We start from the raw sequence: 23,439 nt of genomic DNA, 5'->3' as shown, positions 1-23,439 counted from the left end.
ATGTCTCCACAGCACAAGGCACCCACACCGAATTGGGACTCCAGAGACTGGCCCTAGCGCTGTTCGGTAGGGACAGGTGCTTGATGGCCACAAACCAAAGAGACGCAAGCAGACAGACGTGGAAACCATCCAAACAAAGGCAACTTTCTCCAAAACTAGATCAGCGCTTACAGCTCCAGAGGTACCCCGCCTTCACCCCACAAGGTGTTCCACCCTCCATATGCCAGGGACAGAACCAGGCCTCACTCACTCTAGGCAAGTACTCTACCACAGAACCACACCCTCACCCTGTATAACTTTCTCCCTTAAGTTTTTGGTTTCACTAACTTCCCAAGTCGTCGTGTTTATGCAGCCAGACTAGCTATGTAGAGTGACTGTAGGAAAAGCCAGCTCCTGCTCCCTTGCTTGGCTACCCCAGGGGACGAACAAGAGCCACCAGGTTGGAATAGAACTGGATGTTTTATAGCCCAAACCCTTGAGGCTTTCCTGGGAGAAAAGCATGAGCCGGTCTCAGATCCCCACCCTCCCTCCTCCCACAGATCCTGAGTGCTCAGGGTGGAGGCTCCACAGAGCCTGAGACCTCTCACCCTGGGTTCCTGTGAGTCTCCTCCCCCAGCCCCAGGACGGCGGCGGCGTCTGCACCCCTGTTGTTCCCAGTCTCACCACCCCATTTGAGAAATGGCAGTCTGTGACCCAGACCTGAGATATTTTAAGGAACTTTGAGGAACAAGATGTTCCCTTGAGGGAAGGGCAATCACAGTTGCTGAGGAAGCAACTTCCAGGGGTGTAGTTAGACCGAGTCTCTGAGCTCTGGATTAAGCAACGCAGAAATTTAATGAAGTAAACAATCCTGCTTTCTCATCTCTTTTTTCCCCCTAGTGTCTGTCGTTCTACCAGAGACGACACACAGAACACACCGCATGGGCGAAATGGCTCATTACCTTGGAACTCAGTCTGCCTTGGTTTCATCCATTCACAAATACTGAATACTCACTATGTACCAGGCATTTCCCCCCCAGGAACCTGGGATGTCTTTAAGAATAAAAACCAAGATTCCTGTCCCTTAGAGTTCACATGCCCCCAGAGCAAAATGAAGCACTGGACCTGACAGAGAAGTTGAATGCTGTGTCAAAAGGTGACAGGTACCAGGGACACCAAGAGGACTGGATGGTATGGGAGGGTGGGGACTCAGGCTCTGATTTTCAATGGGGGTTGGAGGGTTGGGCGGAGGGGTGGGGGTGAGGGTGAGGGTAGGTGTGAGTGTTTCAGGTGACTCTTTGAGAAATGGCCTCAGGGGAAATACCTAGGGTGAGGGAATGGACCTTGCAGTTCCCGTCAGCCTGGGGAATCCCTAGCAAATAAAGAGGTGAGAGGCTTTTATTAGAGAGGCATCAGCGGGGCGGTGGTGCAGGTCTTTAATCCCAGCATTCTGGAGGCAGAAGCAGGTGGCTCTCCATGAGTTTGAGCCTGGACTACAGAGTGAGTTCTGAGACAGCCATGAATATACACAGAGAAACCTTGTCTCTAAAAAACCGAAACAAACAAACAAACAAACAAACAAACAAAAACAGAGAGGCATGGGAAGCCTGGAACTCTCTAGGAGGACTGGCATGATTGTTTACAGGATTGTTGCAGCTGCCCTGTAGAGAAGACTTTAAACAAGTTTTGGAATAGTTCCAAATTTATTCCCGATTACAAAATAGGCATTAAAAATGCGATGGGAGTCAGCGCAAATCTTTAGGGCAAGCACTACAAGAACGAGGAACTCATTTGCATAAATTCTCACTGTCACGGTTATCACAATAAATACTAGTAACTATATCCAGGTAGCGAAAACAAAAGCTAGTTTAGCTATCTGCTAGTTATGCAGTTAAACATACAATTAGTGTTTTTTTTAGGTTCTATTTTTATTTGCATGTATGTGTCTGTTGGAGTGTATGTCACCTGTGTGTGGGTGCCCATGGAGTCTAGAAGAAGACACTGAATCTCTGGGATTTCAGGAGTTACAGGTGGTTTGTGAGCCATCTGATACCAGTGCTCGGAACCAAACTCCAGTCCTCTGCAAAAGCAACAAGCACTCTCAACCGCCAAACCATCTCTTCAGTACAGGGGATCCAATGCCCTCTTTTGGTTGGGTACTGCATGCACATATACAACTCTCAAGTACTCACAAATAAGTCAAATTAAATTTAAAAAGAAGTTGTGTAAGTTGTCCATGGACGAATAACAAGATGTCATCAACCTATATGCTAATGTCAGAGGCCATATTCAATTACCTACAATGCATTCTGCCATAAACATCAGGCAGGAAAGTTCTTTGTAGGCTCCACTCTTTGGAGTCGCCCAAGATAAACATCATTTATTTATTTGTTATTTCTGGTGCTAAGGATTTTATTTTCTGATTTTGAGGCAGGGTCTCAGTGGCCCAGGATGGTCTTGAACTCATCATATAGCTGATGATGACTTTAAATGTCTGATCCCCCTGCCCTGCATCACAAAGGCTAGGGTTACAGGCGTGCAGCTCCACACTTGGTTTATTCCATGCTGGAGATCAACCTGGGGTCTCCTGCATGCCAGACAAGCACTCTGCCTACTGAGCCACACCCTCAGCCCGGTGCTGGGCATTCTCTTCGTTTGTTTTACAGCGTGAAAGCAGGAACCCGGCCTTCTGTGTGGTGGGCACGATCTCTACCACTGAACCTTCCAACTGCTTCTTTAAAAGGGAAAAAAATTCAGATCGAAATAATTTTAGATTCACAACAAGTTGCAAAAATAGCGCCAAGTTCCTGCACCCTCCCCGCCACCACTTCTCCATGATAAAGATTTTATTCAGTCATAACACCAGGAGGAAAACCAGAAGGTGACTTGGGTACAATGCTAGTCACTAAACTCAACCTTACTCTGATTTTACCAGTCCTCCTCCCTGCCCCCGGGGGTGGGTGGGTGGATAGTGTAATGCTATGAAATTTTTATCACAGGTACAGATTTGTGCCAACAAAACTGTTCCACCATTGGAAAAGGACTCCCCCATGGGAACATCATAGCCTAAGAGAAGCGATGGACAGAACTGATCTGTTTTCCACCATGGTAATTTTGCACTTGGAGAAGGTGATTTCAGTGGAATCAGACCCCATGCAACCATTGAAGCTGGCTTTGTGCACACAGAAGAATGGCCTCAGACACAGGGCCTTTTCTCCTGTGTCTTCAGGACAGCTTTTACATCACCAAGTTCAGTGGAGAGGGATTGTATCAAGAGGAGAAAAGTGCCAGGAGTGGAAACATATCCCTGTAACCCCATCTTCTACAGAGATGAGACCCTGAGGGAGATCCTGCCTGAAGCAAATATGCTCACTCAAAGCAGTCCAAACTACCAGGGCCATGCAAACTACCTCCTTATTGGACACTTTCTTAGTAGAATGATAGGAAAAGTTAGTGTCCAAGATTTCACTTTTTAAAGACAGGATCTCATGTAGCCCAGGCTACCTCCAACTCACTACACACTCAAGAATGACCTTGAATTTATGACCTTCCTACTTCCCGGACCTTGAGGTTAAACACTCATTTGTTCAGTGGTCCATTCATCCATTCATGGAGGCAATAGGGCTACACTAGCTAATAATTCTCACATAACCATTACATGGAATAATAGCCTCTCTTAGAGACCCGACGAGTAGATGGTTGTGGCTGAACTCAAAGCAAAGGCACAGATGTCAGAGGGACTGTGAGTACACAGAGAAGGGCATTCAGAGAGGAGCAGACAGCTGGGGGTCAAAAGATGAATGGGGTGTACCAGAAAGACAACAAGAAGAAAGCAGCTGGGACAGAATGGCCCGTGTGGGAAGCCAGGCAAGATGGCCCATTGCATTTATGGACTTGCTGAGGCTCATGAGATCCCATGAGTAGGTGACACCGCTTCAGATGTGGGAGAACAAAGGTCAAAGTGGAGTCCTGAGGGATAGGGGACATCACCAGTAAAAATGCTAGGCTTCAATCGGCTTGGACCGGAGGGTCCTGCCTGGAGCGAGAAGCTCTGCCTTTGAGGAGAAGCTGGCAAGGCCGAGAAGGACTCACTGTGTAGGTGGCAGGCTGGGGGTGGGGGGTGGGGCACAGAGGACAGAGGGACAGGAATGCAGGGTCACAGGATGCAAGGGTAACAGTGTTGGCAAGGAACCAGTGAAATACGAATTCAGGGCATCACCGTGGAAAAGCACAGGAGAAGGGGGCTAGACTGACATTTGAGAACACTATGCAGACTTGACGGCTGACCGCTGGACAGCGAAGAGGAAGTCATTTGGGTAGATTTCAGGCTTCTGACTGGGATGTATCACTACCTCAAGAGGCCGTCACTGTTGGGTATCAGCTATGCCGCATCCGATATCAAACATATCAAAATATTGTAGGAGGGGCCAGACATATGGATCAGTGTTTAAGACCACGTGTGGCTCTTGTGGAGGATCCAGATTCAGCTCCCAGCATCCACATAGTGGCTCACAACCATCTGTAACTCCAGTTCCAAGGTATCAGATCCCTTCTATGACCTCCATGGGCACTAAGCACACACGTGGTACACATATATGCATGCAGGCAACATACTCATGCACATAAAATATAAATTAAATGAGTCTTAAAAATATTGTAAGATTCTGAGATGGTGAGGCACCTTATAGTGTCCCCTCCTGCATAAGGAAGAACCAGGGTAGCAGGTGGATGGCTGAATTGTTGAGACAATTTTAAGTTGGTCAAATTGACTTACATGTAAATCTGACATGTTATTTTGATATAATCAACATGAATCCTAGAAAACTTTAAAAACAAGGGGTTGAAGCATTGCTCAATGATAAAGTACATGGCTAGCATGTACAAGAGTTTCATAACTAGGGGCACCCCCCTACCCCTCCTAGAAAAAAAAATTTCTCGCCAAAAAGAAAAGAGAAAGAGAGAAAAGTAAGAACCTACTCTTCCAACCTTTCACAACATGTTTGAGCAATGTAGCATACTTTAGTCATTTAGAAACTAGGTGGAAAATGCCAGCTCGGCAGCTTAAACAGAAGTCCTTCATTTACAGACACATCGGTCTCTGCTCTGGAAATTGTAGAAGAGCTGGTAAAACCCAGGTCGTATAAAATGTTAGAGAGACTTCCCATTGTCATTGGCTTTCTGGTCCCTGACGGAAGGTGAGGTTATTAGATGTTTATAGTTTGAAGGGACTCTCTTGTAATATGGCACTGGTCATACTCCTGTCATTTCTGGACTCTGAAGACATGACCAAAAGAGTTTTAGTGCTTGCTCCCGGAGACTCTCATGGAAATCCAAAGGAGGAAATCAGATAAAGTACCCCCACACACATAGTCTGCAGGGAGTATGTTTCCAGACTTCCAATGTAGGCCTGAAATCTCAGTGTCAGACTCCAGAAGTATGTGATTTTCCTAGACACAGATGCCTCTGACAAAGTTTAGTCTATAAACTAGGTACACTAAAAGATCAACAATGTGAGCTACTAATAAAATAGAGCAATGCCCAAAATATACTGTAATAAAAATTATGTGAATATATTCTCTCTGATTTCTGGAATTTTCTTCCAAATAGAATTTTTGGACCACAGAAAGCGAAATCTCAGTTGAGGGGGACTACTGTATTATGAGAGGTGAAAGACTCTGCTAGCCAAACTGGCCAATAAGAAAGGGTAGATAGGGCTGGAGAGATGGCTCAGAGGTTAAGAACACTGGCTGTTCTTCCAGAGGTCCTGAGTTCAATTCCCAGCACCCACATGGTGGCTCACAACCATCTGTAATGAGATCTGGCTCCCTCTTCTGGCCTGCGGGGATACATGCAAACAGAACACTATATACATAATAAATAAATAAATCTTAAAAAAAAAAAAAATAAGAAAGAAAGAAAGAAAGGTAGATAGCCCAGTTATCATGTGCCGGGAGCAGAAGCCTGAGGACTTGATTCAATCGCCAGCACCTATATAAAAGGAAAAAGCCAGAAGAGGTGGTGTATAATTGGAGTCTCAGTGCCGCAGGGAGACAGGAGGAGCTCCAGGTCTGCTGACCAGGCAGTCCAGCCAAATCCACAGACATCAGGTTCAGTGAGAGACCCTTCTCAAAAAATAAGGTAGCGAGTGATTGAGAAAGGCACCTGATGTCAACCTGTGCCCTCCACACGCTTGCTTATGCACATGCAGACACACATGAAAAAACAAAAATTGGCAACCAATAAAATCTGTGAATGCTGTATGCGCACGGCACGGGGTATGTGCCTTTGTGTTTTACCAGAAAGGCCAGAAATTGGCAAGATCTTTTTGGAAAGAGATTAGAATTTTCAAACTTTAAAGTATGTCCACCTTTTCCTTCAATCCACTTTTAGCTATTAGATTCAGATGATTTAACACACACACACACACACACACACACACACACACACACACACACACGAAATTAAAACAGTATGTTTGAGGGAGTACATATGTTAATTACTAAAGCTGTTCCACAATGCATATATATATAAACACCATACTCCCAGGACCTGGGAGGCAGAGGCAGGCGGGTCCTTGTGAGTTCAAGGTCAGCCTGGTCTACAGAGAGAGTTCCAGGACAGCCAGGACTACACGGAGAAACCTGGTCTCAACCAACAACAACAAAATTAAATAAAGTGTTGAAGTCAGTGAGATGGCTCGGCAGGTTTACACCTGCTGCTAAGCCTGGTGACCTAAGTCCAGTCCCCAAAGCTTACATGGTACGGAAGGAGAAAACTTACAAGCTGTCCTCTGACTTCTACATGTACACACACAAGCCTCCCACAAACTGATGTAAAAAGAATTTTTTTTTTTTTTTTTGGTTTTTCGAGACAGGATTTCTCTGTGTAGCTTTGCACCCTTCCTGGAACTCGCTTTGGAGACCAGGCTGGCCTCAAACTCACAGAGATCCGCCTGGCTCTGCCTCCCGAGTGCTGGGATTAAAGGCATGTGCCACCATCGCCTGGCGTAAAAAGAATTCTAAATTAAATATATAATATCCATATTTTACAAAATTAATCTTCGTATTTCTGGGTGTGGTGGCAGGCTTGTGATCATAGCACTTGCTAGGCAAATGCAGGTGGATGATCAGGAATGCAGGGACAGCCTGGGTTGTACAGCAAGTTTGAGGACAGCCTGGGTTACATGAAGCCATATCTCAAAATAATAGCAATAATAAAGTGTTTCGTTAGTGGACTTTGGAGCAATTACCCCACAGAGAGGGTATTACTTTAAATTGATTTGAACACTCAAGTTCTTCAATTATCATCTATTCCTTGGAGAAACTCAAAGAAAACTTAGATAAAGGTAGAGAACCCTGTATCACCTATCCCACAGTCAGGGGTGACAGAGGGGCCTCAGAGACAACGCCTGGGGCTGGAATTCACTTGCCTCAGCTCCAGAGATCACTGAAATTCCGCTTACGATGGCATGCAGCGGTGCGTGAAAATGCAAAGTCCTGGTTCTCAGTGAATGCTAAGAAAGGAGACTGGGAGTAAACCAGTTAAACCCTGATATGTGCAAAGAAGGACGCACACACAAATGGCTGGGAGTCAAGAAAAGAGTGAAGAGAATCTCTTAAGAAGTGATCTATGAGTGTGTCGTAGGGCAAAGGGCAGATGGGAAAGCACTGTACACAGCAGAAGGGTGCAAAGGTTCTGGGCAGGAAGAAATATGACGTGTCTGAAGAAATGCAATCAGCTCATTGTGAATGGTGCTTAGTGAGCACAGATAGAGGACTGGGTGCGGGGTAGAGAGCTGGACAGGGGCCAGAGCATGCAGGACTGATGGACAAGGCCAGGAAGGATTCTGGGTGATAGTCTAGATCAATGGGATGCCACTGATGGGGTTTCATCAGATGGGTGGCATGAGCCGCTGTTGAGGGCAGAGAGATGTGGTGGCAGGCCAGCAGCAGTGGTTTTGGCAAGACCTGATGGTGATGTGAACCACAGTGCCCGAAGCGGAGATGGATAGAGGCAGATTGTGCTGTGCTGTAGAAGCAGAATTCACCAAAGTGCTGATGCTTTCAGCATGAAAAACGAGGAGGGAGAGGGGTGTTCTTTCCGTGATAGTATTTGGTAAGAGGACTTTTGGGGCAGAAGATTGAGAGGAATCAAGAGTTGCATTTTAAACTACCTACATACTCAACAAGTAGAAAAGCTAAGGATGTGGCTGGTCACAGGAGCTGGCAGCTCAGTAGAGAGGGTAGGGCCCGAGATGTAAAGTTCCAGGCTGTCATCCCACAGAGGGCATTGAAGCTGGCCAAGGAACTCAGCCAGGAGGGAAACGAAGCTGGGCCAGGACTGAGCTGGGCACCCGATGTTCAGAACTGGCCCAGCAACAAAGGAGATGCAATGAAAAGGGAAGAAAGCCAGGATCATGTGCTTTTTAAAAGTCTACCACCGAGAGCTCAAGCCTAGAACTGCCTTGGGCACACAGCAGATCCTCCTGAACATTTGCTGAATGCTGAATGCATGAGGAAGGAAGAAGGGATGGAGTGTGGCCACATTGTCAGACAGAGCTCAAAGAGGCGATTGGAGGGGCAATAGAGGAGCCCATTGGTTTTAGGCACAGGAAGCTTCAGTAGCATTGCTGACAGGAACCAGCCCAAGAGCAGGAACAAAGCCAAGACATTCTGGTTTGGATGGAGATCAAGATGGTCATGGAATGTCAATTCACCAGCAAACCCTCAGTGACTCACAAGCTTCCTGCCACAGTGCCCCGTGAGCGATACACTTTCTTGGCATCCAACCTTAATTAGGTCTTTACTTTAGTGTTTCCACAGGGCTAATTCCTGCCACGGTGCCACGGAGGTGTGAGCAGAGCTCTGGATGCCTAGGCTGGATCTGGCCAGGTAGGCAACTGTACATCCCCCCTCCCTTCCAATACACCTAGTCCCCCTATTACTCCTACACCTGTTTCTGTCTTGATGGACCACTGTTGGGTTGTAGCAAACATCACCAAAGTTTTACCACCTTCTGCTGTTGGGGGTCGGGGGGGATGAATGAATAAATATATGCATGAGCATGATGCTCAGACTTACCAGGTACAGTTAGGACAGATGGGGACCTTTCGGGTTTTTCATTAACGCGGCTGCTGTTTTGGACCCAGAAGATGTTGATGGGCTCAGGTGGACCCACAGCCTGGCAGGTGAGGTTGAAGGCTGTGTTTCTGGTGACATTCAAACTCTCAGGCTGCTTAATAAAGTAAGGAAGTCCTGCAGAGAAAGACGGGAGCAGAGTACGTCTTAACCAGAAGCAGCGCCTTTGGAGACAGGGATGGGGGTTTCCTTGGCAACGAAACAGCCAATTGTCACCTCCCAATAGAGTAAGAAAGAGTGCAGGAGTTCTTGACTACCAGTCTTCCCCAGCCAGCTTTCTAGGACACTTTTTCTAGGGACTGTGTGTAGTGATTCATCTGCTTTGGCCAGAAGGGAATACACAGCCAGTTTTTAAATCAGGTGTTGCTCAAGGGCCTGGCACTGGTCAGTAGGTTGGCAGTATTTCTCATCAAAACAAACAGAGTGAGGCAGGAGAGATGGCTAGCAGTTAAGAGCACGCGCTGTTCTTCCAGAGGACCTAAGTTCATCCCGGGACCCACATCAGGCAGCTTGCTACTATCTGGAACTCCAGCACAAGAGGATCCAGCATCCTCTTCCAGCCTCCGAGATCCCCTCCACCCCACATACACACGGCACACATCCACATAAAAACACATACATAAAAAAAAAAAAATCTAAAAAATAACAGAGTGAAAACAAAGCTATACAACAGGTGTGTCCAAGTTTTGAGGGAACTCTGTGGTGTGTGTGGCTTTCAGATGGGTGAAGATGGATTTTAAAACCTGTGCACTTGAGACTATGGGTCTACGAGGTTCAGTTGTAAGGCATGCATAAGGCCCTGGGTTCAAGGCTCTAAGTACTATGAGTGAGTACACACACACACACACACACACACACACACACACACACACACAATTTCATGTGTTTGTGTAAAACAGAAGAGTTTACAAGAGGCACCCACTTGAACACAGTTCTATAGTTATAATCTCTGAATCTACTGAAACTCCAAAATCTGACCCACAAGGGAGCCTGGAAATTTTCAGAGAAAGCCAATGATTACTGGTTTGGACTGTGTACCCACAGTTTTAGCAGGGCAAGCTGGCTAGCCTTGACACTTAAACCACGGGTTTTATAAACTCGTCTTACAAATCTGGTTCCACATGGAATAATAGGATTCTTTTTTCCTGTTTCAAAGCTTTCAAGATTGAGACTTTTCCCAACACGTGCATTTTTCTTGGGATCCTGACAAGTAAATTGTCTTCTAAATATTGTATTTTACGAAATTAATTCCAAATGTAGGAGCTGCCCTCCTGTCAACTAGTGCTCACATAACCCAGGCACCAGCTGTCTAGCCTAGGAAAGCCAAGGTCCCTAGGATGTTTACCTGAGGGGCTTTTCCTTGACTCTTCCCCTCCACACTCACCCATTCCCTGACTCCCCGATTTGCCCCTTCTCCTCCTCCTCCTCCTCTCAAGCTTTCTACAGTGTTACTGGGCATCAAGTTCACGTTCACAAGAGAATGGGCACCAGAAAAGCCTTTTAGTGGGAGCAGGATGTAGAAAGTATAATAGAGACAAAAGAGAAGAGCAGTGATGAATGGCGGGGCTGGCATCTTGGAAAGTGGTACCTCAGGGGTGGAGAGCAACACTCAGGTGGGACACATGCATAGCATGTGCAATGCCCCGGGCATGCACATGTATGTACACACACACACACACACACACACACACACACACACACACACACACACACACACAGAGAGAGAGAGAGAGAGAGAGAGAGAGAGAGAGAGAGAGAGAGAGAGAGAACTGAATCTATCACATCATTATCCAAAGTTTTGAAAAGAGGACTGTCTTGTAAAATTCCAACACGAGTGGATCCACAAAGTTTACAGAGTTATAAACAGGCAGGCCACACCCTGCCTGTCACACCGGAAACACTTCGATGCAGGCTCTAAAGAGCACCTGGGCAGCAGGGTATCCTGGCTTTGGGCTCACCTTGAACTTCGACGTATATGGGATCGGATACGATTTCTTTGTCGTTCACCCTCATCTTACAGAAATACGACCCGTTGTCTGAGCGCTGCACACTGGTTATGCTTCAAAGAAAAACACAGAAAGAAATTTGCAGCGACTGTCTTGGAGTCCCTGTTACAGAAGCAGAAAATCCTTCACTACACTTACGTGCTAAGATGGTTAATGTGTCAACATGGCTCTAGGCCATGGTGCTTGGTTGTCTAGATGCTGCTGTAAGAATATTTTTCAGATGCCGTGAACATTTAACTTGGTAACCTTTGAGTATAACAGATTATCCGTCCCAGCATGCATCTCGTCTAATCAGTTGCAGACTGAGGTCCCCTGAGAAAGCTCAATGTCAATTTTCCATGGGTCTCGAACCAACACTCTGCTGGTTTCAGATTTTTTTTAGTACTTATTACAGTGTGAATTCATTGAAACTCTCTCTCTCATTCCCTCACACACATGCATGAACACACTCACTCACATGGGTGCTTGGGCACGCCTATCTCTTCTTGCTTTTATATCTCTTTGAGTCCCTGCTCAAACAGACACTCTCAGGTGTCTTGCGTTCCTTGGTGAACTCTAAACCAAGGCTTTGGTATTTCCTTCAAGACATTTTGGAAATCTGAGGAGTTTTCGGCAGTCACAATGACTAAGGGGTTCCATAGATTTCAGGGTCCTGGGCAATTGTTCTATATCCCAAATGACCTTCTGAAACTGGGTCCTGATTCTAGTTTGCATGGTCTCCAGGTATTTTACACGGGTTTTAATGATCACCTAATTGCCTAAAACTGCAACTACTATGTAAGTGGAGGGCTGGTATCCTCCTCTTGTCTAGTTTGGAACTGTCTGGTGCCTGAGCCGTGTTTTCATTTTTTAGATATCTCTCTGTCTCTGTCTCTGTCTCTCTGTCTCTCTCTGTGTGTGTGTGTGTGTGTGTGTGTGTGTGTGTGTGTGGTGTGCTCTCATGTGTGCAGATGCCTACAGGGGCCCAAAGAGGCATCCGAGTCCCTGGAGCTGGGGTTACAGATGGTTGTAAGTTCCCTAACACGAGTACTGGGAACTGAACTCGGTGCTCTTAAACACTGAGCCACCTCTTACCCTCACCTCAGTCACCATTCTGGAAGGTCAGTCACCGACAGCATCACCGCATTTGCTCAGGCACAAGTTTCGTGCTCAGGTCAGGGGACGAGGGACACGTGACTAGCTCTTTTTTCCCTTCTCCTGGGCTGGTCAGGCCAGCGCCGGTACACAGAAATCTGTCTTAGTTTGCTATCAGCCGTCTTAGCTTTGCTTCTGCTCCAGCTGGAACACTTAGAAAATATCTGATCCATCTGGCCCAGTGCTGCGTGCCTGTGATCCCAGCACTCGGGAGGCTGAGGCAGGAGGATTATGAGTTTGAGGTCAGCATGGGCTCACTTCAAGAGCTTGTCACAAAACAAAACAGGCAGCTTTGGCTACCACTGCCTTCTTTCTACCTCTGCACTGTGTTTACAAACAGAAAGTTATACGGCACCCATAAAAGCTGCACTGGAGGCAGGCAACATGGCTCAGAGTGTAAACGTGCTTGCTGCCAAGCCTGAGGACCTGAGTTCAATCCCCAGGACCCATAGTTTGGAAAGAGAGAACTGACTCCTGCGAAGTTCCTTTGGAGTCGCTTGCAAACTAATATTGAACTTGCATATTCAAGAACCCGAGCTAATGGCTTCACGAAGGCCAGGAAGCTGTGAGAGGAGGGGGGCTCCGTACTGGCCCAAGCCCAAATAACAGTTCAGGCACATACTTGGACTGTAGGAATCAGACTGTGAAAAATGTCCTGGAGTACGCTGACTCAACAGGCCAGGAAAGTCTAGCTTACAAATAAAAAAACACTCAAAACACAAGCCATGACCCCAAGTTCACCTTCAGCCACTCACGTCAGGAAGGAGTTAGAAATCTGTTCCTGGACGGCGTCTAGACCATTTACCTGTTACTGTAAGAGCTAACTTGGACATCCATATCAAGTCTCCCCAGGAAAGGCAGGTTGTGGGGTGGGACCAAGGAGAGGAGTGGCTATTCCCAATACCCTCCCTTCCCAGCTGAATCAGGAAGCTGGGGTTCTGTGGAAGCAATATCTGAGCTCAAAATAACAAACCTAGGGGAGTGGACAACTAAAGGGAGTTGAGGAAAGGACATGGGAAGAGGAAGAGGAAAGAATCTAATTGTCTCAGAGCTGTGCTGTAGGCCTGTCGTAATCAGGCCCCCGAATGGGCAGCCCAGAAGGAGAGAATAGCCACACCGAAGGGCTTCCACCGAAAATGCTGTATCTTTAAGTCAAAGTCAAGATCATAAAGGTTCCAGAGGGAAGGGTGAGGCCACCTCTGGTGACCTGGGTCCCCACCACACTGAGCAAGAGCAAGTAGGAAATGTGTTCAAAGACTTCAGAACTATAAGGAAATGTTTTCCTTTTTTGGTTCTGTATCTAAATAAAGCATCTTGAGGTCGGGGTGGGGGAAAGATCTTTTCAGGCATGTGAGTCTCAGAGGTCAATAGAGGAAGGAAAACCCACGTGAGAGGGGTACCTGGGCCCCAGAAGTAGAAGTGCGAGAAGAATGGGGGTCCTCACTGCCAGCGAAGGCAGGAGGCGACGCAGTAGGACCCAGACCTGGAGGGTATCCTGTCCAGACTGAGGTGGGAGCCAGGGTAGGAATCTCAGGGGAGGAGGGGCACACTTCTAACAGTTTCATGACCATGAGAGGAAGTAAGACAGGACTTTCTTTCAGAACTGAAGGAAGAATGAATAGTTGAAAATTTGAAACTCTTAAGCAAGTTAGCAAGAAAAAAAAAGGGGAAATAATAAAAGTAGAATACACTCACAGCACAGTACATGATCCAGCTAGCTAGGAACACAACTTCCATATCCACAAAAAAAAAAAAAAAAAAAAAAAAAAAGGAACCCTGGGTATTGATTTTTGCCACGAATAAATACTTCATTGGCACACCATCATGGGGATGGGCACACATGCAAACATGCACAGGATGGCACATGGACTGAAGAGCTCTGGGAAGACGCCTAAGGGCTCAGTTCCCCGTGAGGAGGGACTAAGGGCAGGGATGAAGAAGAATGATTTTAAGAGTTGGAATGCATTGCCTCAATATTTTTTCCATTTTTATGTACTTATTTTGTATCCAAGTATATGTGTGGTGTATATGTATGTGTGCATTTGTGTGTGTATGTGCGTGTGTGCGTGTGTGTGTGTGTGTGTGTGTGTGTGTGTGTGTGTGTGTGTGTGTACCACAGTGCATAAGTGGGAGTCAGAGGACAACTTTGGGAGGCTGGTTCTCTCCTTCAACCGTGTGGGTTCCTGGGACTGAACTCAGGTCATCAGACTTGGTGGCAAGGACCCTTGTCCACTGAGCCATCTCTACCCTAGTTCTTTTTTTTCCCTGTAGTAAATTTAATGAGGCCATATGAAATATCATCTACATTTAATGCTTGGCCAGATGATCAGTTACCTACAAAATATTTCCTACATGCTAATGAATATATGTAAAATTATGTATAATTTACTATGTTGTATATGTAGCTTTACTAGTCATTACTTTTTCTCAGTTATGGCTTAGTATATTTGATATTTAGGTCTATCTAGCATATATTTTGTTAATCTTATTCCTCAATATGTTTGTGGGTGTTACTTTAAATAATATATTTTAATTATTTAAATTTATAATTGTTCATGACTGCTTTAAAAAAAAATGTTATGGGGCTGGTCAGATGTAGCCCTGATATAGAACATTAGCAGAGGAAACCCCAGACCCTGGGTTCTAGCTCTAGCATGGGTCTCCCACCCAAGGCATGAAAATCCCATCAGCTTTTGACATAGAAACATCTGGACCAAGAGGCAGAATGAAATGATACAGACTGAGCCATAGTGTCTAGACAGGAACCACCTGGCCACAGCTGCAGGGCTGGCACTGGGGAAGCCCAGGCCCCAGGGCAATGGTGGCTGGGCTGGCCCCAGGATATTCTCCAAGCATCCAGCGTCTCTATCCCTCAGCATACTGATGCTGGGCTGGCACACAGGGAAATGTCTCACAAGGAGCAGTTAAACTCTCAAGTCTTCTTCAAAGAAGTACAAAGAAGCAAAGATACTATATGATTCTGCATAAACGAGATGCTTGGAGCGGTCGAACTTGTAGACAGAGAAGGTGGAACACCCCTTACTGCTGGGGTGGGGCACGTACCATGGCGCAGGTAGGGAGGGTCACATGGTCGTGTGAACGTGCTTATGACCGCTGCTCTTCACATACGCAAAGGGCTTAAGTGGTGACTTACTTCACATGCATTTTACCAAATAAAAAGGCAAAAAGAAAATACAGTTCATGAATCAATGCAAAGAGCCACTGACAAGCTTCTTCTTGCTTCCATCTGGTGCTGAGAGGCTGTCATGGACAACCAAGTGAAGAGACTGGGTGAAGGTCCTGTGGTTAATAATAACTTTGCCCGTGGTAGTCTGGCTAAAGGAGCTGTGTTCTTACTTTCTGGATGTCTGCTCATATTTGATTCCCTTTCCTTTCCTTCTTCTGACAAAGCTTTGCTCTGTGGCCCGGGCAGACCTCCAACTTGAGATCCTCCTGCCTCAGCCTCTGAACTGCTGAGATTACAGGCATGCTCTTGCCATGTCCCCCTTGATTCTTCTTTCTTCTTAAAGTATCATCATCATCATCATCATCATGATATGTACAGGTGTTTTGCCAGCATGTACATCTGTATATCACATGCATGCCTGGTGTCCATGGAGGCCAGTCAAAGCCCCTGGAACCAAAGTAACAGACGGTTGTGAGGCCACCATGTAGGTGCTGGGAACTGAACTTCGGTCAAGCTAAGAGCCTGTGCTCTGAACTGCTGAGTCATCTCTCCAGTCCCTTGATTGCATTTTAATTGCCACCAAGAGCAGTGAGATAAAGAAGGGACAACAGGCCGGCTGGCAGTGGTGCACACCTCTAATCCAGCACTCAGGAGGCAGAGGCCAGCGGATCTCTGTGAGTTGGAGGCCAGCCTGGGCTACAGAGTGAGTTCCAGGAAAGGCTCAAAGCTACACAGAGAAACCCTGTCTCAAAAAACCAAAAAAAAAAAAAAAAAAAAAAAAAAAAGACAACAGAAACTGGGACCAGGAAAGGCCAAGTGTAGGTGAGTTTGGCTCAGAGTCTATGAACACCCCACCCCAAATACAGCAGGAACCTGCCTAGAGATGGAGGCATGGATCTCAGTAAGCAGATTAGGCTGATGGCCAGCAAGCCCCAGGGGTCTTCCTATTTCCGCCTCCCTAGCACTGGAACTTCACGTGCGTGCCAACATGTTCAGCTTGTTCAGGTGTCTGTTCTGGGGATCAAGCTCAGGTCCTTATGGCAAGTACTTTACCTCCTGAGCCATCTCCCAGGCCTAAACGACCACATCCTTAGGGCCAGCATCATGGGGTCTAAGCCATCACTATGGAAAGAAAGCAGCCAGGGAGCTGTGGCTGCTGAACCATCGTCACATAGATGGCTGTAGCAGCAGGGGTGTGCTCTCTTCAAGTGACAGCTGACCTATGTGACCCTTCTGTTTCTTTAGGCCATTAAACACCCCCACTATGAGCTTATTAAATGTTTTCCTTTTCTCTTTGTAAGCTTTGTTTATGTAAAACATCTGCTTTCTGTAGTGGATGCAGAAAAAAAAAAATACAGTCAGACAGTCTGTGTGGCCCCTGTATGAGAAGAACAGCTTGATCTACCTCGCTAGAATAAAATGAACCAAGAGAATCGTAGAAGTCTGTTCTCCTCCCTGAAACAGAGCACACCTAGTGGAAATACTGACAACCTCGATTCTGACGTCAGGTCTGTGGGAACTGTGAGGTGGCTTTCTGGAAAGGAAACAAAAATGATTCCCCTAAAGGCATGACACATATGGCTGGGGCCAAGCGTCAGGTCAGAGAAAGTGAAAACATCAGACCACAGAGAGCTCCACTCCAGAGCCCGGGGAGGCAGAAAGGTCGCGCTCTGACTCCGGGTGGTTCGCGCCTCATTTTGAGCTTTCGGGTACAACAGGCCAAGTCAGTTCTTCAGTTGCAACCCATGAAGGTAGAACACTTCAGGTTAAAAGAAGGCAATCAGAAAGTAGAACTCTGATTATCAGAGGCCAGAAGTGGGGGACAGGTAGAAGAAAAAAAGAGAGAGACCGGAGATCCAGGAATCAAAGTTTGATAAAAGGAATACACAGCCAAATGTATGCCTGTGGAGCACCCGAGCTCCACAGGACAGGGGGATAGCTGTCGTGTGCAACAACCTGCGATATATTTCATGAAGATCTAGAAGAGACGAGCGCTAAACAATAAGGAGAAGGAAATACTAATTACCCTGATTCCATCAGTGCATCATGTACCTACCACAAGCACCTCACTAATACGCATGATGAATACATGTTAATAAAAACAAAAATGGGGGAATAACTAAGGAGGTGGAAGAGCAGAATCTCAGAGTCCACAACCTCTGAAATAGGATGGCTCGACTTTTGGGAGAGCGGACTATTCCAGATGCATGTCCTGCCTTGGCTGATCACAGTTACCCCTAACTCATCAACCTTACTTTTGCAAAATGGAAGGACGACGGAAAGTGTGGCTGACATCAGAAAGGCTTCCTCTAACGGCTGACGAGAGCAGATGCAGAGACCCACACCAAAACATTAGGCAGAGCTTGGGGAATCTCGAAGTAGAGGGGGAGGAAGGATTGTGGGAGCCAGAAGGGTGGAGGACACCACAAGAACACATCTCACAGAATCAACTGACCAGGGCTGCTCTTGGGACCCTCTTCTTCTTCTGGGTTGCCTGGTCCAGCCTTAATATGAGGGTTTGTGGCTAGTCTTATTGCATCTTGTCATGCCATGCTCAGTTGATCCCTAAGAGGCCCGCTCTTTTCTGATGTGAAATGGAGGAGCAGTGGATCTGGGGGAGAGGGGAGGTGGGCGGCATCGATTGGGAAGAGCAGAGGGAGGAGAGGCTATATTGTATGAGAGAAGAAAAATTTAAAAAGAAAAAGAAAGTGTGGCTGAGAGTCTGTCTCATTCCCTTTCCTTCTGCCTCTCTGGGCACAAGTTGCACTGGTACCAAAACCAGCAGCAGTAGAAAGGCAGGAGATGGGGACAGAAGGCAGGTGATGCTGAGTGAATCAAAGGGCTGGGACAGCCACACTGTTTTAAAGTTCCCATAGCCACAGGTAACACTGATATTGTGTGTGCATGCATGTGTGCTGTGTGTGTGTGTGTGTGTGTGTGTGTGTGTGTGTGTGTGTGTGTGTGTGTGTGTGTGAGACAAGTAGGCTATGCTGGTCTGGTCAGTCAGATGAAGGTAGCCACCTGCCTCTGCCTCCCCAGAACGGGAATACATCATCTCATCTCCCACTGAGGACTGAATTCAGGTCCTCCTGTTTATAAGGCAAGCACTTTACCAGCTGAGCCCTCTCTCCAACAGCTGATCTCTTTTCATAATCCTTTAAAAAGCTACTTTCCTGGGGCTGCAGAGATGGCTTAGCAGTTAAGGGAACATGCTGCTCCTGCAGAAGTCTGGTGTTCAGTTCCAGGATCCACGCGGTGTTCCACAACTGTCTGTAACTCCAGTTCCAGAGGATCTAACACCCTCTTCTAGCTTCTGAAGGCACCAGACATATACATAATGCACATCCATACACACACACACACACACACACACACACACACACACACACACACACACACTAAAGTAATAAATAATTTTTAAGATAAACAAACAAAAAACACTAACCACTTTCTCAATCCAGTCCTGTAACCTTAGCATGTGGGTGGATCAGGAATTTAAGACCAGCCTTGGCTACATGGTAAGTCTGAGTTCAGCCTGAACTACATAAGAGCCTGTCTCCAAAAAAGGCCCACTTTCTCTTGGGTTAGGGTATAACTCAGAGGTAGAATGTATGCTTAGCATGCTCAAGGTTCAAGATTCTATCCCCAGAAAATGAACACACACACACTCTCTCTCTCTCTCTCTCTCTCTCTCTCTCTCTCTCTCTCTCAAACATACTCACACGCTCACACACACACACACACACACACACTCTCTCTCTCTCTCTCTCTCTCTCTCTCTCTCTCTCTCTCTCTCTCTCAAACATACTCACACGCTCACACACACACAAACACAAATATACCCCCTTCCATCCACACTGTTTCTCACTTCCTGGTGGCTCTTGGAGCTAAGGTGTACTTACTACTGACTGTAGATGAGTTGGGAACAGCCCTCTACACTCTCAGAGTGTGTGTTAGCCAGCAGTGACCATGGGGCAAGCTCATTTAAAAGAGATCAGCAACACAGTCAGGTCAGTATTTATCCACACTCTAAAAGGATCAAGGCTTCTTAAGAAAACAAGGCTGATTTTTACTTAAGGGTTCTTCTGCTTTCGGGGCGGCATTAGCACAATGACATTTAGAAAGAAAGGACACATACCTGAACAATGCAATGATTGACACCCCTTCCTCGTCAGGATAAAACTGTGTGATCGAATGATGTGCCCCAAGCAATTCCTTTCCATCTTTCCACCATGTAATGCCAGCTGTTTCTTGGTACGCGTTAGGAATATTGATCGAGCAATTAAATTTGACATTTTTATGTTCCGAAAGTATTATGTGTCCAATTGTGTGATTAAAGGCAACAGGAGGTAGAAGCTTTGATGCTGCAGAGGTCACCTGGGGAATGGCTGTGTGTGCAGGAAGTGATCTCCGAGTCCGGGATGGTGGTAGCTGGTACCCACTGGAGTGAGGAAAGAATGGCCTGTGCTCCGCTGGTAGGTTCCCTGGTATAGGTCCTGGGGGTAGTTGATCTGGCTTGGTTTCTTCTGCCTTTTCAGCAATGGCTGCAAAACAGAATATTAGAGTTTTAGCCTTTAAAATGATGAAGAAGACTTTCCACTTCTTAGGTGAAGCAGAACATCCTCAGTGACCTCAGAAAAGATGAACAAGAAGTTGAGTTGTCAGGGCACACCCTTGTCATCCAAGCACTTGTGAGGCCTGTAATCGGACAAGGCAGGAGGGTCAAGAGCTCAAGGCCAACCTGGGTTCACAGTGAAAGTCTGTCTGGACAGAATCAAGAGCTGGCGTGTAGCTCAGTGGGAGAATGCCTACCTCATGTATTCATGCACAAGTCCCCCAGTCCAATCCCTAGCACCTCAACAGAAGAAAGATGGGGAGAACTTGTCTATCTGCACCTCCGACAACCATCCCCACTTACCAAGCTGTGCATCTGTCTACTTGCCTCCCTCTGAAGAGTACTTATGGAAAAAGATTCCAGGGCTGGCGAGACGGCTCAGTGGGCCAGGATGCTTGCTGCCAAGCCTGTTGACCTGAGTTCCATGCCCAGAACCCACAGAGTGGAAGGAGAGAACTGACTCCTGTAAGCTGTCCTCTGACCCCCATGTATGTATGGCAGGATGTGCACCCCCCCCATATACACACCAAGTATATAATTTTTAAAAAATAAAGTTTCTCTAACAACTTTTTTTTCAAATGCTGACTCACTCCAAGTTCTATACCCATAACTTAGCAGACAATGACAGCTACAGGAGGGCCTATGATCACCTTTCTCATTAGCCATCTGCTCGGTCAGACGACCCGGCTAAAAACCCTGAAATGGCTCCCGCAGGGCACAAAGAGACAGGTTTCCAAGTTTTGTGTCCAACAGGGAAAGTTCCCTTATGCTACCAGACTTGGAGTTCCCAGCAAATGCATGCCTGCTTGAATGAGCCAAGAAATGTTTTCATTTCATCTGGCGCGCAAGCATTTCTAAAAATAGAGGCTCATATTCCCTGTACTTGTAGCGTCCTTAAGTGGCATTCTGGGATCACAAATTTTCTGCTGGTTGCTGTTCATTCAAATATGTTGGCAGTGAATGGTCGGGGCAAGTGAGGAAGACAGATACAGGCCCAGCATTCTATGCTTTGGCTTAGTGTCTTGCAATGTCCTGGAGTCCCCAGCCCTGTTAAGAGGCTGTACCTCCTGCTTACATGGTATACTACTTAACTCACTGAGATGGCTTGGTGAGTTAAGTCACTTGCTGCCAAGCTTGACAACCTGAGTTCAATCCCAGTGACATCCGTAGGAGGAGGAGAGAATTGATTTCAAGTTGTCCTTTGGCCTCCACAAATACACACAAAAGAAATAAATGTGATTTAGAAATTAAAAACACAAAAAAGCAGAAAAACCTCAAGCCAGATTAGTGGTGCACGCACTTAATCCCAGCACTCAGGAGGTAGAGGCAGGTAGATCTATGTGAATTTGAGGCAAGTCTGATCCATATAGCAAGTTCTAGGCTACATGGTGAGACTCTGTCTTGAAAGAAAAAGAGACACAGGGATGGGAGGAAGAGAGGAGGAGGGAGGAAGAGAGGAGGGGAGGAGAGGGGGAGGAGAGGGGGAGGAAGGAAGGGGAGGAAGAGAGGAGAGGAGAGGAGAGGAGGGGAGGAGAGGGGGAGGAGAGGGGGAGGAGGGAAGGGGAGGAAAGGAGAGGAGAGGAGAAAAGAGGAGAGGAGAAGAGAAAAGAGGAGAGGAGAGGAAGAAGGAAGAACACAGGATACTGTGGTGGTTTGGACGATAATGACCCCCATAGGCTCATCTATTTGTCTATGTGGTTCCCAGTTGGTGGAAGAGTTTGGAAAGGATTAGGAGTGGTGGCCTTGTTGGAGGAGGTGTGTCACTGGGGGTAAGCTCTACCTCCTGCTTGTAGATAAAGATGTAAGCTCTCAGCTACTGCTCCAGCTCCATGCCTGCCTGCCTGCTGCCATGCTCTTCGTCTCTCTGGTTGTGGAATCACTCTCTGAACTTTAAGCCTCAAATAAACTTTCTTCCATAAGTTGTCTTGGTCATGGTGTCTTATAGCATCAATAGAAAAGTAAGACAGACACCCAAATAAGCTTGAATTTTACAAATAGCATTTCATATGAAATGTCCAGCCAGACTACGCCAATTGGATATCCTATACCAAGGAATATCCTATACCTGAAGACATATAGTACAAACTGAGCAGGTTGCATTTATATATTTAGGAACACACACACACACACACACACACACACACACACAATATAATAACAAAGAAGAAAAGAGTCCATGAGTTTGAAAGAAAACAAGGAGGGATAAATGGGGGGAAGGGTTCTGGAGACCAGAAAGGAAAGAGGGAAATAGTGTAATTACATTATAATCTCAAAAATTAAAGAAATAACTCTTAAAAAAATAATATGGTCAAAACATACATATGAAAAAAATTAATTAAAAGGAAAAGTAGCACACACACCCACAGGAAGACATTTAAGATGCTAATGAGACAATGTGATATGAAGCAGTGTAGAACTGATATAGAAGACACTTAAATTATAGAGTTAGAAAGAATTACCAATAGGTTTGCTTAGGAGACATTAAGTCACACGAGTGGAATTTAGCTCAAGGAGTGCTGCCTTTAAAATATTCCAAAACATCCAAAGCTAAGCAACAGGCTAACCAGGCCTGCAGGAGATAAGTGAAATTTAGGGTGCTAGGATGTAAATGTTTACTCCCCAGGATTGACTAGCCATTAGGCTCTGATTCCCACGACAAAGGAGACAGCACTGATTTATGACATCCTTTAGGCCCTGATTCCCATACCAAAGACATACCTCTAACAGGCATGGTGTGTGTGTGTGTGTGTGTGTGTGTGTGTGTGTGTGTGTGTGTGTGTGAGAGAGAGAGAGAGAGAGAGTGTGTGTGTGTGTGTGTGTGTGAGAGAGAGAGAGAGAGAGAGAGAGAGAGAGAGAGAGAGAGAGAGAGAGAGAGAGGATGTGTGTGGGGTCACAACCATTATTAAGTCTCCTTTACTCTTATCAGAAAAAAAACATAATTCTGCGAGGTGGGCAAGCTAACCCTGGGTAACAACTATTTGAAAAAGAACAACACTGGTGTACTTAAAATAAGTCTGGGAATATGAAATGTCTTTGCTGTGTAAATCTCTCATCTGCCTAAGAGGCCGGACTTGCAGTCTCCTGCCTCCACTTAAACCATCTGGAGTGTAACCTGGGGCCTGGACCAGAAAAGGAGATTTAAGGATGACAACGTACATAAAATGCATAAGCTTGAGGTGTATCTAAGCTAACGAAATCTTCAGCTGGGGTTGACTCTTACTGGGTGTTAGCCCAGTCGACCTAAAGTAGAGAGAGCTTTGCCTTAACTAATCTCTAAGTGTGTGGAGTGATTCCTCATTGGGAAGACTCACTGGAGTGATTCCTCATTCCACATTCCTCAGTCCCAAATTTCTTACCTTTATCTATGTTTTAAACTTTCAT

At 46.2% G+C, this 23,439-nt stretch overlaps 1 protein-coding gene across 1 annotated transcript in view; it reads right to left on the bottom strand.

Annotated features, from left to right (window-relative positions):
• The window catches only part of Mertk (MER proto-oncogene, tyrosine kinase), a 107,114-nt gene that overhangs the window by 60,467 nt on the left and 23,208 nt on the right, over window positions 1-23,439 (bottom strand). Inside the window, exons 2-4 of the mRNA XM_052723981.1 lie at window positions 19,582-19,987; window positions 11,075-11,175; window positions 9,060-9,233 (exon numbers count right to left, since the gene is read on the bottom strand). Of these exons, the coding sequence (XP_052579941.1) occupies window positions 9,060-9,233; window positions 11,075-11,175; window positions 19,582-19,987 (681 nt within the window). The remainder of the gene's footprint in view (window positions 1-9,059; window positions 9,234-11,074; window positions 11,176-19,581; window positions 19,988-23,439) is intronic.

The sequence above is a fragment of the Peromyscus californicus genome, unplaced genomic scaffold, assembly GCF_007827085.1.
Source record: "Peromyscus californicus insignis strain IS unplaced genomic scaffold, ASM782708v3 Scaffold_7__1_contigs__length_154581171, whole genome shotgun sequence".
Classification (NCBI taxonomy): Eukaryota; Metazoa; Chordata; class Mammalia; order Rodentia; family Cricetidae; genus Peromyscus; species Peromyscus californicus.
Note: the sequence above shows the minus strand (reverse complement) of the source record. Positions and strands in the feature narration are given on the sequence as shown.